The sequence below is a fragment of the Phalangium opilio genome, unplaced genomic scaffold (assembly GCF_054372755.1).
Source record: "Phalangium opilio isolate 3A_F unplaced genomic scaffold, DU_Popi_V2 ptg000082l_1, whole genome shotgun sequence".
NCBI lineage: Eukaryota > Metazoa > Arthropoda > Arachnida > Opiliones > Phalangiidae > Phalangium > Phalangium opilio.
The window spans coordinates 5,258,296-5,273,091 of NW_028324189.1; the positions used below are offsets into that span (position 1 = coordinate 5,258,296).

The 14,796-nt window shown below is 35.8% G+C and overlaps 1 protein-coding gene across 8 annotated transcripts in view; it reads right to left on the reverse strand.

Annotated features, from left to right (window-relative positions):
• Positions 1-14,796, reverse strand: part of LOC149651137 (tachykinin-like peptides receptor 86C) — a 139,445-nt gene that overhangs the window by 9,548 nt on the left and 115,101 nt on the right. For all 8 annotated transcript variants that reach the window (XM_089847960.1, XM_089847954.1, XM_089847959.1 and 5 more), the window contains 2 exons: positions 6,250-6,400; positions 4,870-5,066 (listed from right to left, as the gene is read on the reverse strand). In XM_089847960.1, the coding sequence (XP_089704086.1) occupies positions 4,870-5,066; positions 6,250-6,400 (348 nt within the window). The remainder of the gene's footprint in view (positions 1-4,869; positions 5,067-6,249; positions 6,401-14,796) is intronic.

Consider the following 14,796-nt stretch of genomic DNA (forward strand, 5'->3'; position numbering starts at 1 on the left):
GTGGACCGACTCTATGGTCGCCCTCCACTGGATACGCGGGTCTGCAGATCGGTGGAAACCTTTTATCGGGAATCGGGTCAGAGAGATTCAGAGCATTAGCGACCCTAACAACTGGAGTCATTGCGCAGGAAAAGAAAATCCAGCGGATCTGCCAACCCGTGGGAAAACTATGGCGGATTTAGTCCACAATCAGTTTTGGTGGCACGGCCCAAAATGGCTTCAAGAGAAAAATAGGTACGTCACGGTTGAAGATCCCGCAGGGTTTGACGAAAAAGAAATAGAAAGTGAATTACGACCCAAGCATAAAGCTGTACTTGTGGTTAGCGCCAACCAAGACATAGCGGAGCCTGTTCTTAATTTGAAAAAATACAGCAAATTGATGAAAATATACAGGATAACTGCGTGGATGTACCGATTCCTTAACAATACCAAATCGGCCGACAAAATTAAGGGTCCCTTGACGGCGGAAGAAATTTTAATTGCTGAAAAATATTGGATAGCGCAAGCGCAAAGAGAGTCCTATAGCGCTGAGTTAAATGATTTAAAAAACGGTCATGCAGTTAATGACAATTCAGCAATAAGCCCCTTAACGCCCTTTTTAGACAAAGATGGGTTAATGTCCGTAGGTGGCCGTCTAACGGGAGCGCATCTCACCTATCGTGAACAGCACCCTTGGCTTTTATCTTCCCAGCATCAATTGGCAAAATTAATGGCCATGGATCATCATCAGCGCTTAAATCATGCAGGAGTCAGTGACACCCTGGGAGAGATACGAGAATATTTTTGGATTCCCAAGGCCCGTCAAATGGTAAAAAGGGAACTAAGTAGTTGCCAACGCTGCAAATTATTCCGCGCAAAACCCTCAGCAGCAATTATGGCTCCATTACCACCATCAAGAACGACTCCAGCGCCAGTTTTTGAAGTTTGCGGTGTAGACTTTTGCGGGCCATTGTTTACAAAAGAAGGAAACAAATGTTATGTGGCATTATACACATGCGCTGTAACGAGAGCGATTCACCTCGAGTTAGTGCCTAACCTCACCGCGGATAGCTTTTTGATGTCCTTTCGTCGCTTTATTGCTCGTCGAGGTTTAATAAAAATCATGTACAGTGATAACGCGAAAACGTTTAAACGCGCGGAAGCGGATCTTTGTCACCTGTGGGACAATCTAAGAAGTCAAGAAGTAGCGGACTTCTTTAGCGCGAGAAAAATCTCTTGGAAATATATTGCGGATAGAGCTGCCTGGTGGGGTGGATTTTGGGAGCGTTTAGTTGGTAGTGTGAAAATAGCACTCCGAAAAGTGATTGGGCTCTCTAAATTAACTTTTGAAGAACTTGGAACTATTTTAGCGGAAGTAGAAGCTACAGTGAACTCTCGCCCAATCACCTACGTGTATCAAGACGCGTCAGAGCCAGTACCACTTACCCCATCTCATTTTTTGGTAGGTCGCAGATTGACTGTTCTCCCTTCGAGAATATTTCCCCACAATGAGCCCCAACTAGTAACTAGATTAGCCTTAACAAAGCGCTGGCAATACAGGCAAACGTTAATGGAAAGATTTTGGGCGCGGTGGAAGCAGGCCTACTTACTCGAACTTAGGTCAGCTCACCACCGTACTAAGTGCCAACCAACTCCAGAACTTTCAGTCGGAGACATAGTTTTAGTGGAGGAAGCAAGGCTTCCAAGGTTAATGTGGAAAATGTGTAGGGTATCCGAAGCGGTCAAAGGAAGAGATGGGGTTGTTAGGTCATGCGTTGTTAAATTACCAAACGGGAAGAGCATGCGTCGTCCCGTTCAATTATTGTACCACTTGGAATGTTAAAAATAAGGTGCAGTTAGTCTTGACCTTCGTCAAGGCGCGGGAGTGTGTGAAAACTTTAATTATGTTTATGGTTAATTGTGATCAATTTAATTTGATCTATTTAGAACTTTGAGTTGCCATTTTATTGTATTGAATTGTAATTGCGGTATATTCAATTTGTGCTTATTTTGTTATTTTGTTCATTAACTATAATTGGATATTTCTTAATATTTTAAGTATCTAAGTTCATGTTTTAAAAAATACCAGGTGTTGTTGTAAATTTGGTTGGTCGAGTAGAGGTAGAACACGTGGAATTGGAGAGTGAAAAGATGCCTAGATGAGAACGCGGTATTTTTCCATAAAAGCTAGAGATGCGCGCCTAAAAGCACCAAACCCCCGGGGTTTGTTAACCCTTTCTTCAAAAAGGACCCCCCAATAGCTAAGAAAAGAAAAAAAGAGAACCAGAATCGAACTTGTAGCGAAGGAGGCGAGATCTACGCGGTACCGATCTCGACTAACCAAATATAGTTCGCGCGCAAAACATGGAGTTTAGTATATTTTTTCATGAATTTAACTTTTATGTATTAAACATTTATTAATTTTCAAACTTGCGCCTTTTATTTACCGAAACTCAAGCCCTTTATCGAACTAACTACAATTAAAATTATAAGCGACGAAACCCCTTTTGTTTTTTCAGTCGGCAAAAGGGTGTTAATTTTAATTAGCTCTCCCAAATTGAGTTAGAGAACTTCTCACCACGACAGCCTCAGGCATTTAAAGTCTTAATTCAAGTGAAAAAACTTAAAAGGGAACTTTCATTACGATTAGGTCATGGTTATGCGATAATAAATCACTAAACTTCGTCGCTAAGCGATTTAATATAACTTTCCTCAATTTTTCTTTTATGTTTTCTACTTAAATAATTTAGTTTCATACTTTCAGTCAAGGTTAGTAATTTGGCAAACTTTGACTAAGTTTGGGTTCTTTTCGTTTCTTATTGAAAATAACATTGACTTTGCCAACTTAGCTCTGTTATTAAGTCAACTAAAAGTGACAAACAGTACGGTAAAATGCATGAGATTATCTATTGAAGTTTATGAATGTTTTGATCACTATTTGTCGTTCCACAATCGAACGTTACTTTCTATCATTTCCTAATATTTGCCGTCCAGTTACTTCCTTAAAGTAAGAAGCCAAACACATGTAGGGTCATTTGCAAATTTAATTAAGAATATCCTATTCTCACTAATAGCCCAACTGGGTTTTAATAAGAAATACACTGATCATTGAAGTCCATTTGGGTATACCCTTGAAGAATAAGGAAATAATCTGATTCTCTGAAATCAGGAAAACTTTTCAGGACTTCTTTAGTTCTAGGAAACCTTAGTAATACCACGTTCGCTTATACTTGAACCAAAAACCAAATTAAAAACAAAATAGTGATCTTGAACATACTTGGAAAACAGGAAACAAAAATGGGCTGACTTTCAAAAAATTAAATTCCCTATTACACGGTCATAAAACCTTTCTGAGAAGTTTCTACTTTGGGAAGTCAAAATTCTCGGGATGTCTTCAATATTTCAAGAGGGTTAAATGTTGCAGCGCAGTAAAACCCATCTCTCTTATTTTTTAACTGCGAAGGTAAGGTTTTTACTTCCTAGCTTAAGTTTTAGAAAGCCTTTCTGGTATTAAATCGAGTATCTCCAGGGTTTTCCTGATATATAATCCAGAAAACCACAGAGTCTTAGCGAATGGACAATATGGGAAGCAGTGGTCAAAACAAAAGAAATAACTATCGTTCGTATTTTGTCCTGAAAGGGTTAGGCCTTGGGTCATATAAGGAAAGACTTGACCTCCCTTGCTGAAGATTAATCCCTACGCCTCTCTGTCTAGGGCTATTTCCTGTTTAGTCGCCCGAGCCCGTTTCCACAGTCATAATAGTGTTAATGTGGTTTTAGAAAACTTTATAAAATGAGTTTGGGGCCAAAGGAAATGAACAGATTTAGCCCTAACCCCTTTTGGGAATTGCTGAATTTTAATTGGGCATCGACTCATTTCGGCTTGACGTCTAGACTCAGTGGTAGTCGTATTATATTTAACTAGGTTTTGAAATTAACTGAACATTATATTAAAACCTTAATGAAGGGAGAAGTTAATTAATAGATTCTTTGTTCTTGTTTACATAAGTTTAACTGAACATTTGGCCTCATTGTAACAGACAAACAACCTAGGTCAAGTTTCACTAAGCTGAAGTTATTCAACACATTGTTTATGAATAGAAAAAACCTCAAAGCTTGGCTTGATTTTCAATGATGTTATTCTCTACTTAGCTAAACAGCTCAAGTCGAGCTACGTCCTTCAAGAACGTCTTTAAATTAAATTTTAATAAGAAATATAAAGCTTTTAAGACTAAAGTCAATATTTACGAAAATAGAAGAAAAACTGAATTTTTTTAACGAAATTCCCTAAAGATTTTTTTCAGTTCGTTTCTGATATTATTAAGCTGAAGGGTAGGAAAATTTCAAAATCTCTTACTGATTTAAAATTTCCATCTATAGAACTAACTGTATGCCAAATTTTTTTCGAAGACGTTTTTAATCGCATTAAATAAGTTTAGGGCAAATATAAACGAACCCCCAGAGTAAAAGATAAAATGGGAAGAAAATTGATTAAACTAAAGACGAATGTTTTGTGAGTGAGTTACTTGGGTACCTTAGAGTTAAATATATCATGATTGGACCCACGTTGAAGCTAAACGTTCAACTGGGTCTTATTGAAGACTCGTACGCGTGCGTGGAACGTATACTCAAACGCAAAACAGCTTTACAAGAAGATAATTAATTACAGCGAGCTAGCATCTCATTTGGAATAGACTTGTGTCAAAGCTACAAAACGTGCAATTAGCAGCAGCCGTCATTTGCATGCATATTTAGCCTGACGGGCGTTCAATTAGCAATTAAGAAAAACCCAAGGCAATTTCTTAGCGATCTTAAAGGTCCGCGGAAATTATTCAGTCGCATGTATGATGGGATCGAAGCATCAAGCAATAAAATTAAAAATGTACAGACCTGCTATTCATGGTGTAGTAGATGATGGGGTTGTACATGGAGTTTGACATGGCGAACCAGTATATGGCAAGAAAGACGTGTTGAATGTACTCTTGGGTGTTCACGTTAGGGTTATAGTAGACGTAGAGAAAATAGACGTGGTATGGAAGCCAACACGATGCGAAGATAACAACAACTGTAATCAGCATTCTAACAACCTAAAAACACAAGATTAAAATTAATTAAATTTGATACTTGAAACTTTGGTGTATTTAATCTCAACCAACACCACAGGAATAATGACAGAAAACGTTTCTAAATTACAGTAGGCTATATTTAATATACCTTTGGCATGCGTAGCTTTCGTTTGTAAGTGTTGAAACGCGAATAAACAGTGTGACAGACTAGTCTTAATTAAAATTTAGGCTTAGGGGGTAGACCCTCGCAACTCGCCTAGCAACACTGACGTGTTTTAGCACTTTTCGCCGGATTGAAATTCTTTAATTTTCTTCCCAGATTTCCGGATCTCAGTACATGCCGGTTAATATTGAATTTTCTAAATTATATGTTGCAACACGTATATTTAAGTTTGAATTTCACAAGAATTGAAAACCACGTGTTGTTTCTCTCGCGCCAAATTAGAAACAGTTAGTCTAATGACCCCAAGTGGCCCCGGCAGTAAAAAAAAACAAAACCTTTTATTAAAACTTTATTTACTCCGGTTTTCATTGATGTACAGGCCCAAATATATGGTAGTATCATTGCATCAATTTGAGCTATCAAAACAGCGAAGCGTTCCCCCCCACGTCGGTAAAACCCATTTGCCAATTACGGTGGCAGTAAAGCTTTAAACTAATGACTCACTTATGGTAATAAGGCTAAGAAGCTAGGGACGAATGGATTTCGCGATCCAGCTTAAACCGAGCCTCGCAAGCTCCCTATTATTTCTAGGCGCGTAAAACTACGGAGATGATTCTGACAATAACCTTTAACCTTTTATTCCTCAAGAAAAAAAAATTCCACCAAAGTGAAGGCGTTAGGATACTTTGGTCTAATAGAAACAACCCAAAATAGACTTAATTAACTTTTAAAGACAGTAAAATTAGGTTAAGAAAGGATTGAACAGTACAATTAATTAACAGAGGCCTATTTCTTTTAGGGTTAATGACTTGGCATTCTCCTGCAGTGAATATTTGTTTAACTTTTTTACCATCGATTTTTGGGGTCTTTAATTAAGTAACGCAGTGTTATTTAATAGAATAACGGGAATAACTTCGTTAGCAAACGAGCTCCAGTTCCCTTTTGATTATTATTAGACTTTACGTAAAACTTTTGAAAGAAGAGATGGAGCAAATTTTTCCCTTTTCTCTTACTTATAATATAATAATAATTCCAACTCACCCGTTGTTTTGATTTGATAGACTCCTTTTGACGATCAGTTACAACTCCAATGCCTTTGCTTCCCCATAACACTGAACACATAGAGATGTATGTAAAGGCCATACACAACATCGGAAGAATGTAGTTTAGTATTAGAATTAAAGTGTTGTATCTGTAAATTAAAAAGAAAAATTTATTTAAGATATTAATTTATCTCGGAAAGGTTAAACGGACAACCGAATGCCTTTGTTCTGTTTATAATGGTAGTGTTTGTTTAGCCAAATTAAATTTAGCTAAATTTATTTGGTACCGTTAACAAGGATGATTCTTATTTGCTTCCCTTTATATCTAGTTAATCTAATGAGGTATTATTACACAAAGACAGATTCATGGTTCAGTAATATAATAATAAAGCTGGGACACAATCGAATAAATAGTTATAGGTGGTTTTATATATAGGCCTATAAACGTACACAACTTAAAAAAATAGTTCTTGTTTAGAATGAATATAGTTTAAAAGCTTAAAAAACCTTTTTTTTTTTCAATTAAGTTTGTCAGGCTCTTGACATTAACAGGTCCCAAGAAGTGACGTAAATCGCAGAGCGAGAGATCAATGTAGCGCAAACATTGCTTTTGGGAAATGCACGGTACAGGGAATAAGACCAGACACGCAAAAAGAGGTCAACCACATTGCCTCACTATAAGTCGCTATACCCTATCAGTTTACTGTGTTTACAAACGCGTAAATAGGGTCACCCCGCTTTCGGGAATGATGTCAAGTAACACCCAACAAGTCAAGGGATGTATGGGGAATCCCGCAGCATCTTCCAACGCAAACAGATTGAATGAAAACTTTGTAGAAAGATTTAGAGATCGGATTTATTTCTGGCCTACAGCCAGTGAAAAGAAGTGAAACGACCCCGATTTTACTCAGGACTAGAGTCCCCAAGATGGGACCTGTTGGCCAGAAAATAAAAATTAACTACCAAGACTTTTTGACATGAAATACGTAAAAATAAGATTATCTTTCCACGATGTTATTTTTTTTTAGTCAATCTCCTTTGCCTTATTCTTAAAACCAGGGTAGAAATTTTCAGGAAGTAAACTCTCAGGCTCTGTCATTTCTTGACAAATTTCCACACTTTTTTAGCGTGATCTAATGTCTCAACGAGTTGATACGTCCCTAAATATCTAGGTCGTGTTTAACGAGTGTCTTGACAACTTGGTTTGACGGATGACGTCCAAGTTTAACTTCATACACCGCCCACCAAAATGATTAATTGCCGGTAGGTCAATCGTGAAAATTGCGTGGCATTTCTGAGATCGTTGGGGGAGTGGTAAGATAAATGTTGCGATTTCAAGTTATATATCACAGACTAAAATTAAACAAAAGATGCGTCAGTCTATTGTTATGTTTCTCAAAATAAACTTTTTAGCAAAGTTTTCTTCGCTAATTTATGTTTGTTTGCATGCCTGTTGACTTCTCTCAAATATTATGAAACATATTCGCAAATATAAACCCACAGGGGATTGTGAGTCGAATATAAAACTATATTTGGCTATGAAGCCATGCCAAAAAAATATATTTACATACTATATACGCTTGAGTTTTCTTTGTGACACTATCGGGGAATAAAATATTTTTAGAGAGGATGAAAAATTAATATTTATGAATATTTTTTTCATCCGATGTCTATAGAGCATCATCCATTTTTTGAGGTACTATATCTACCGGTATTTTCGTCAGTAAGCCTTTAACCAATGGTTTGTAGGTTCGCAGTCTCTACCAGTCATCAACCAATTAAAACTATGAGCTCGTTTTTGAACGTTTGCGTTCCCTTCGAAAACATTATCTTAGCCCAAAATGAAAACTTGATTTAATTAAAAACTTCAAGCACTCATTTAAAAATTAGCCCTCTGCTTATCAGAAGAAAAGCTTTCAATATAATAAACATTCGTTAAAACAAACTAAACATATTTTCGCTTATGACCCTGCCAAGAAAAACAAAAATAAAACGAACCTCGCGTTTCGCTTTAAGAGTTTGGATTTTGAAAAGAAGACAAATATTTGAAGTTTCGAGAGAGAAAAGCCTGAATGGTGAACGGAGCTGTTCTAAACGTTCACGATTAGCCTTCGTCATAAATTTAGAAATATGAAGGAAAGGAAAATGATAAAAGTAAGGAAAGCCGTGAACCTCGGAAATATCCGTGCCGTGTAGGAAGAACGCCTCTCAGGGGATCAGACCTCTGAGATGAATAGCTCTCCAGTTGAGTATTTGGATTTAATAAACCTAAGGATATATTCTCTATGGGTCGTAATTCTTGGAGTTTGCTCTGTGTGTATAACAGAGAAGAGAGCCTCGTTGTCTAACCCCCGAAAGAATTACGAACAATAAGGTAAAGGTCATAACAATGTTCCCCCATCTTTCGTACCACGATGCTTTTAGGCAAGGGAATATATATCGTGTTATTCTAATTCTGACTGGCATCTTAAGTAAGTTTGCTCCAATTTATTTCAATGGGTTATACCCTACCATAAGTTCATAAGATGCGTTCTATAAGTAAGAAACTACATTACTTCGTAATGGTAGAGACTTACAGCTCGAGCTAGTTCGAGAACGACAAGCGAGAATTGACTAGTTCATCTTCCTGTTTAGTCTGTACTAAGCCCTTGACAGCGCCTCACGAGGCGTCGCTTTACCTTGAATCTATGACCTACGTCACTTCATGACAAGCTTCAGTTTGTATCCAGTGACAAAATTATGGCCAACTTATCTTATGAATTTATGGCTATACTGGGGCAACAAGCAACCCTTTCCAAAATTTCACCTTGTCTAACCTTGAATATCGTTCAAGACAGCGATGTAAACTCAACTTTCTGAACTTTCGCATTATATGAAAAATTGGGATGAAGCTAAATAAAGTCGTTTTCAATAAAGTGGGACCCTTCCATCCGTTTTGTACGACATATTCTTATGACACTTTTCGCCAAAGAAAGGATAAATATTTCCATAGGGACGACAAGAGTAAAGTCAATAGCTTTCCATCTAAACTTTGAATAGATAACCATTTTTCAGGGACATCACTCCTTCAACTTTTGTTTTTAAAGGATAAAAGAGCTGGTGTCATCAACAAAGGGCCACATTATTTCTCTATTACACCTATTACGTCATGGTTTATTTTTATTAAGAGTGTCGGGTGAATAATTTGTATAAAAGATTGGTTTGCGTATCAGTAAGTTTAGTAAAGGATTTGTTCGATTTAGGCCTAACTATGTTTGGAAGTTCCAATGGACTAAAGATAAAATAAAACTAAATCCGGCAGAGCGTAGAAAACCATCCGGATATTGCTTTTTCTATTTTCCTTCACTTCTTCCTACGCTTTCTAAATCAGATTACGAAAAAACTGAGAAACTATAGAGCGGCAATAAGAAATCGGAACAGTAAATGAAGGTAAAATCACAGGAGTTCTAACGAAAAGTTTGCCTGCAAATTAATTAAATCAGATTCGACGATTGATGCATTTTTTCTTCTGCACTTCCATATGCTGTGCTTCATCCTTTCTAAGCTTTTCCCATCCAGAGAGGTGCATTTTTAATGTCTGAGATATTTCCAAAACAATAACTTAATTAATTATTTCGTGTTTACATTTAGGAACAATAAACAACCGAAGAGTTTCAACTCTTTATAAATTCATTAAGATTCTTAAGCTCGAAGATTTGTTTCATTATATTAAAATAGACAGTATAAAGGTCATTCTAGTTCAAAAATAGTTTCCTAATTTGAAACAATTCATTGCAGGGGCGTTACCAACTACAACTTCCAAGGGTTTTATGAATAATTCAACAGAGGTTACGAGCTTCGGCCAGGTTATACTTCCGTAAACATTTATTAGATCCATGTTGTTGGGTAGTTGAGCTATATTTATCTATAGTCAAATTTCGAATTTACGTTTAAACCTCAAAAAACTACTCTAGGATTTTCAGATGATCCCAATGCAACGTTAAACCTTAAGGGAACTTTTACGAATGTATCTCGTGATGGTGTTATCTTACATTAAAGAAAAAAATTGTATTTCAAACATCGTCCGCGGCAAATCTGAGGCGCGGCTTTGTCAAGTACAAACCATTGCGGGATTTCTTATGTTAGAATTGGGAATGAAGTGACATATCTGTCAAAAAAAAGTACCTCTGAAGCAAAAATAAAACATAAAAGGCTTGCTTGACCTGGAAATAACAACCAGAAAAAGCTCTTCGACAATAAGTTCTCCAGAAAGTAGATTGTATACGCCAGCAAAAGGCGCGCTTCTGGAGTCCACTGAACCATAAAATTGTTGACTATTAAAGGGAGGGTTGTTGGAAAGTAATGGTCAAACTGGGTCTTACAACGATGCGAAAAGTGTCCGTATATCGTCTGTCCCTTTGGCAAATGATAGGGTGAAAGGCAATTTTAGGTCCAAATGCATGGCGGGAAGAGATAAGATGCCATATGCATTTTTCAATGCCAATTTGAATTTCTTAAGCCTTGGTGGTAGATTTACAATACTACGTACGATGTTATTGACGGATAATCCAGACAAATATGGTTCTGCTTGGTTTACATCATACATGAGTAACCGCACTTATTGGTGGGTCCTTTAGACCACTTGTTTCCATTACTGAACTGTTTGGCTTCCTCAAGTTCCTCACCATCCACTATACCCTTCAATACATAGCTAGATACAAATGTATCATATAAGAGTGCAAATAAATCTAAGTGTATTAAATCCTACACAGAGAAAAGGAAAAAGAACCGCACCAAGTTCGAGTTACAACGAAAAAGCAGATACATGTAACGTTTTCCTTGATTTGCCAACGACAGTGAGTTGGCTGTACATGGTTTGGGATTCAAACTGATCGCTGAACCTGATGTCCATAAGTTAAAGTAAAGCGTGAGGAAAATGTTAAACATTTCTTTGTGTGTCACAGAAAGTTCAAGTGAGACCACGTAGAAGGGTATGGCTTGGTTTACATCAACATTTGGATTTCATCCGATGCTTTAGAGGCAAGGGAAATGGAAAAATATTTGGGTTTACTTTGGGAACTACCAAATAATAAATGAAGGGTTTTTTGTTTTTTGCTTTTTGACTTTCGAGAATTCTTAAGATTAGAAATTTGGAAAGTCAAAATTGCAATGGGAAATTCAAATTTATTATCTTTAGAAAAAACAATGCCGCATCAAAGTTTCAAAAGACAATATTTGCATAATTTCGAATTCATTTTGGTAGAGTCGTTTCAAAGCAATACCCAATATAGTTCGGTAACCAAACCTTGTCCTTAAAATAGTCTGAACGATTTCTCAAAGCTTTGAGAAATCTCGCGAGAGATATTGACACAATGATATTATTTCTGCATTGAAAAGGCTTAACGTAATCACAAAATCAATTATTTTTACGAGGAACATTTAATAGAGTGAAAAGCAATAAATAATATTAAAAAAAAAAGATATCTTCTATGATGTAACTATATGGAAATTTAAGATTATAAAGTAACTAGGTTTATAACTTTCAATCACTCAATTGTTCAAACCCCATATTTTTCAACCAGAACACGAAAATGCTTCTAAAACTGCATGGGGATTGTTTATCGCTATTATCATTTAGGACAAAAAGTCATTATGAAAATAACTTTGTATCGATTTAATAAACTATAATGGAGAGTAGACGTCTGTGGCCTTATTTACACGAAATATGAAACTGCGAGTTCTCGTGCTTAAAACTATTGAAACGATGTATGCTCATCTCTAAAGTCGATATTCTACAAATCTACTGGGCCTGACTTGACCAAAGAGGGTAAGAAGAAGAGGGAGTAGAAGGCTTGACAGTGCAACGTGAATGTCAAAACATTTCCAAGAATTTTAATAAAATATTAATTCTTAAACGATTTTTATTTAATTCTGAAACTTTCCTCCATAGATAGTAGACGTAAATAGCCATTGATATTATTAGCATGGGAACATCGTAAATGGCGGCATACTTCGAAGGTTTCTTAGTAAACATATAATGTAGTTGAATATTTATAAATACAAACATTGTTTCGTAAAACAAACATATCGTCGAGAGACTAAATTTAGTGGATTAAAATTTACGAAGCAAACTTTGAGAAGAGATAAGTTTAAAATCCTGTTACGTTAATGTAAACCAAGAGAGGTAAGTTATAATACAGGAATATTTAAAATGATATATAACCGATTAAAATATTGGGGAAAATTTAAATTAACATTTAATTTAATTTACCATTTACTCGTAGGATTTAGTTAACGTGTAGATTACGAAGGTAAATTACGGTATTTTACAACAGAACTTGTTAACGGTAAATTAAATAGTCACATCTTTAATTAGTTGTATATCATAATTAATATAATGCCCGAGACAAAGTAATTATAATAGACCTTGAATGTTAAATTCGGCCTAAATAAATCTCTTCCCTAAGCCTTTGCTAATTACAAAGGAACCCAGGAAGACATTGCGAAGTGATTAATAATCAATCCTCGGTTTTCGTGGTCATTAATGTTAATCCCTAGACTAGACGGCAAAGAAATAAAATAAATTTGACCAATTCAATTCAATCCAATCCTAGGGATTACTTCAGGGTCAAGCAATTAAATCAGTAATTAACCTAGTATATTATATCTTAAATGGCTTAGGAGGCAATATATTAAAACATGTAAATTAATGTATTTCACCTGTTTATACTAATTATATAACTTTTCAGAGAACATTATCCCGACTTAATTATCTCTGGAATCTCGTGTTCTACCACTATCACCTATAATTAGATTCAAAATAAGTTTAAATTAATATGAAAACGCCATTAAAAGGCTGAGACAAGTTTCGAATAAACTTACATAACTAACAACTCTCGATTAAATATTCTGTTAACAGCTTACACCAAAAATCGTTATAAAAACATTTTTAATAAAAAAAAGGAAAACTAATCGAAATTCCATACGAATTTGATTAAAATAATATTATATTAAAAGGTTTTGGTCCCCAAAACTGAATAAACTCCATGGCTAGTTTCATATTTCAATAAAAAAGGCCAAAAATGATTAAGGTAGCCTTGAAAAGCTGAACTTTAGTTTAGTGGGAAATTAATGATAAGGAAAGTGGGCAGAAATAACCTTTTTTCAAGTTAAACTTTATGATTACGTATCGACCAGGAAATACGCTTAGATAATCACTTCCGCATATATACTTCCCATGAAAATCACACAAAAAAAACGGAAATTCCCAATTGGGTAATGAAAAGGATGGAATAGGAAACCGTATGTACCCTTGCCCATTACCAAAAAGTGGGTGTAATTTTCCCAGAACTAACAAAAAGAGCTTAAAATGATACAGATATCTTTTAGTATAACCAGGAATACATACAGCTACTAAGAATGATTGTGTATCCGTTTTCTCAACTTATTTAGGGGGATTTTGAGGGAAGAGTTACGTATGACGAATTTTACCTCACGAATAATCTATCTGGTTGCGTCTTACACCTTGCACGTGCCTAGGAACTCGCGTTGCCACCAACCAATAAAATCACAGTTTGAAAGACGCCATCAGAATTATGAGGCGTGACAAATAGTACCCAAGCCCGGCCCACAAAACCAGAATAGAAATTAACATGGGATATATATTGGGGCACGATTATTCCAATTATCTGTATGCATTCCTGGAATAACAAAAGAATACCCATCGGTTAAGTTTGAGAAAGTAACTACCGGAGCGAAAAGGGTTTACTGATCGAGAAATAAAATCTACAGACTTGTACTAAACAGATTGGTAATGAATCGAGATTAAATTGTGACTCCATGTTACCTTTTTTATACTTAAAATAACCCTTAATCAAGCTAGGCTTGCTCCGGTAAGTTTTTAACCCACCCTTAAAAAGAAATTGAGGAGATAAAACTTCCAAACTGCACCATTTATCTAATTTCTGTCTGGATGTCCGAGGCTTCAGAGAAATCTAAAACTAACAACAAACTGATGGCCAGCCTGGCCTCGTCCTTCAAGATACCCACGTATTTAGAAACTTCGATTTATAATACCTAAGTTACAAGTTAGCGCCCATAAATATTGACCCGTTAAAGGTGAAAGGTCAATAAAATTTGTTTAAAAAGATTCCGTACTTGGAAAAGCAGCTTGCCTAGACGATCGTTTGATTTTATTTTTGCAGAACTAATAGCTTTTAAATATATTGTTAAGAAACACGGTCTGGTGGTTAGGTGAATTGCGAACCTCTAGTTGTAAAAGACTTGTTTTAAAATCGAGATTGTGTCTCGTTCTCGTAACACTCAATTACCTCTATCGAATTTAAATGGTAATTTACGAGGCACTGGTGTTGAAAGATATTTAGACGAAAAGAGCTTTAAAGTTTAAATTCAAACTATTTTCACGAAATATTCGATTAACTTCCGAAAATCGTAGAACGACTTTAAAGTTTCTGAACATTCTTATAAATGGCCTTACTCTGAATCCCTTTAAATAATGAGGGTGTATATTAAGCATTCTTCTCGGTATATAAAGTAATTTTGAAAA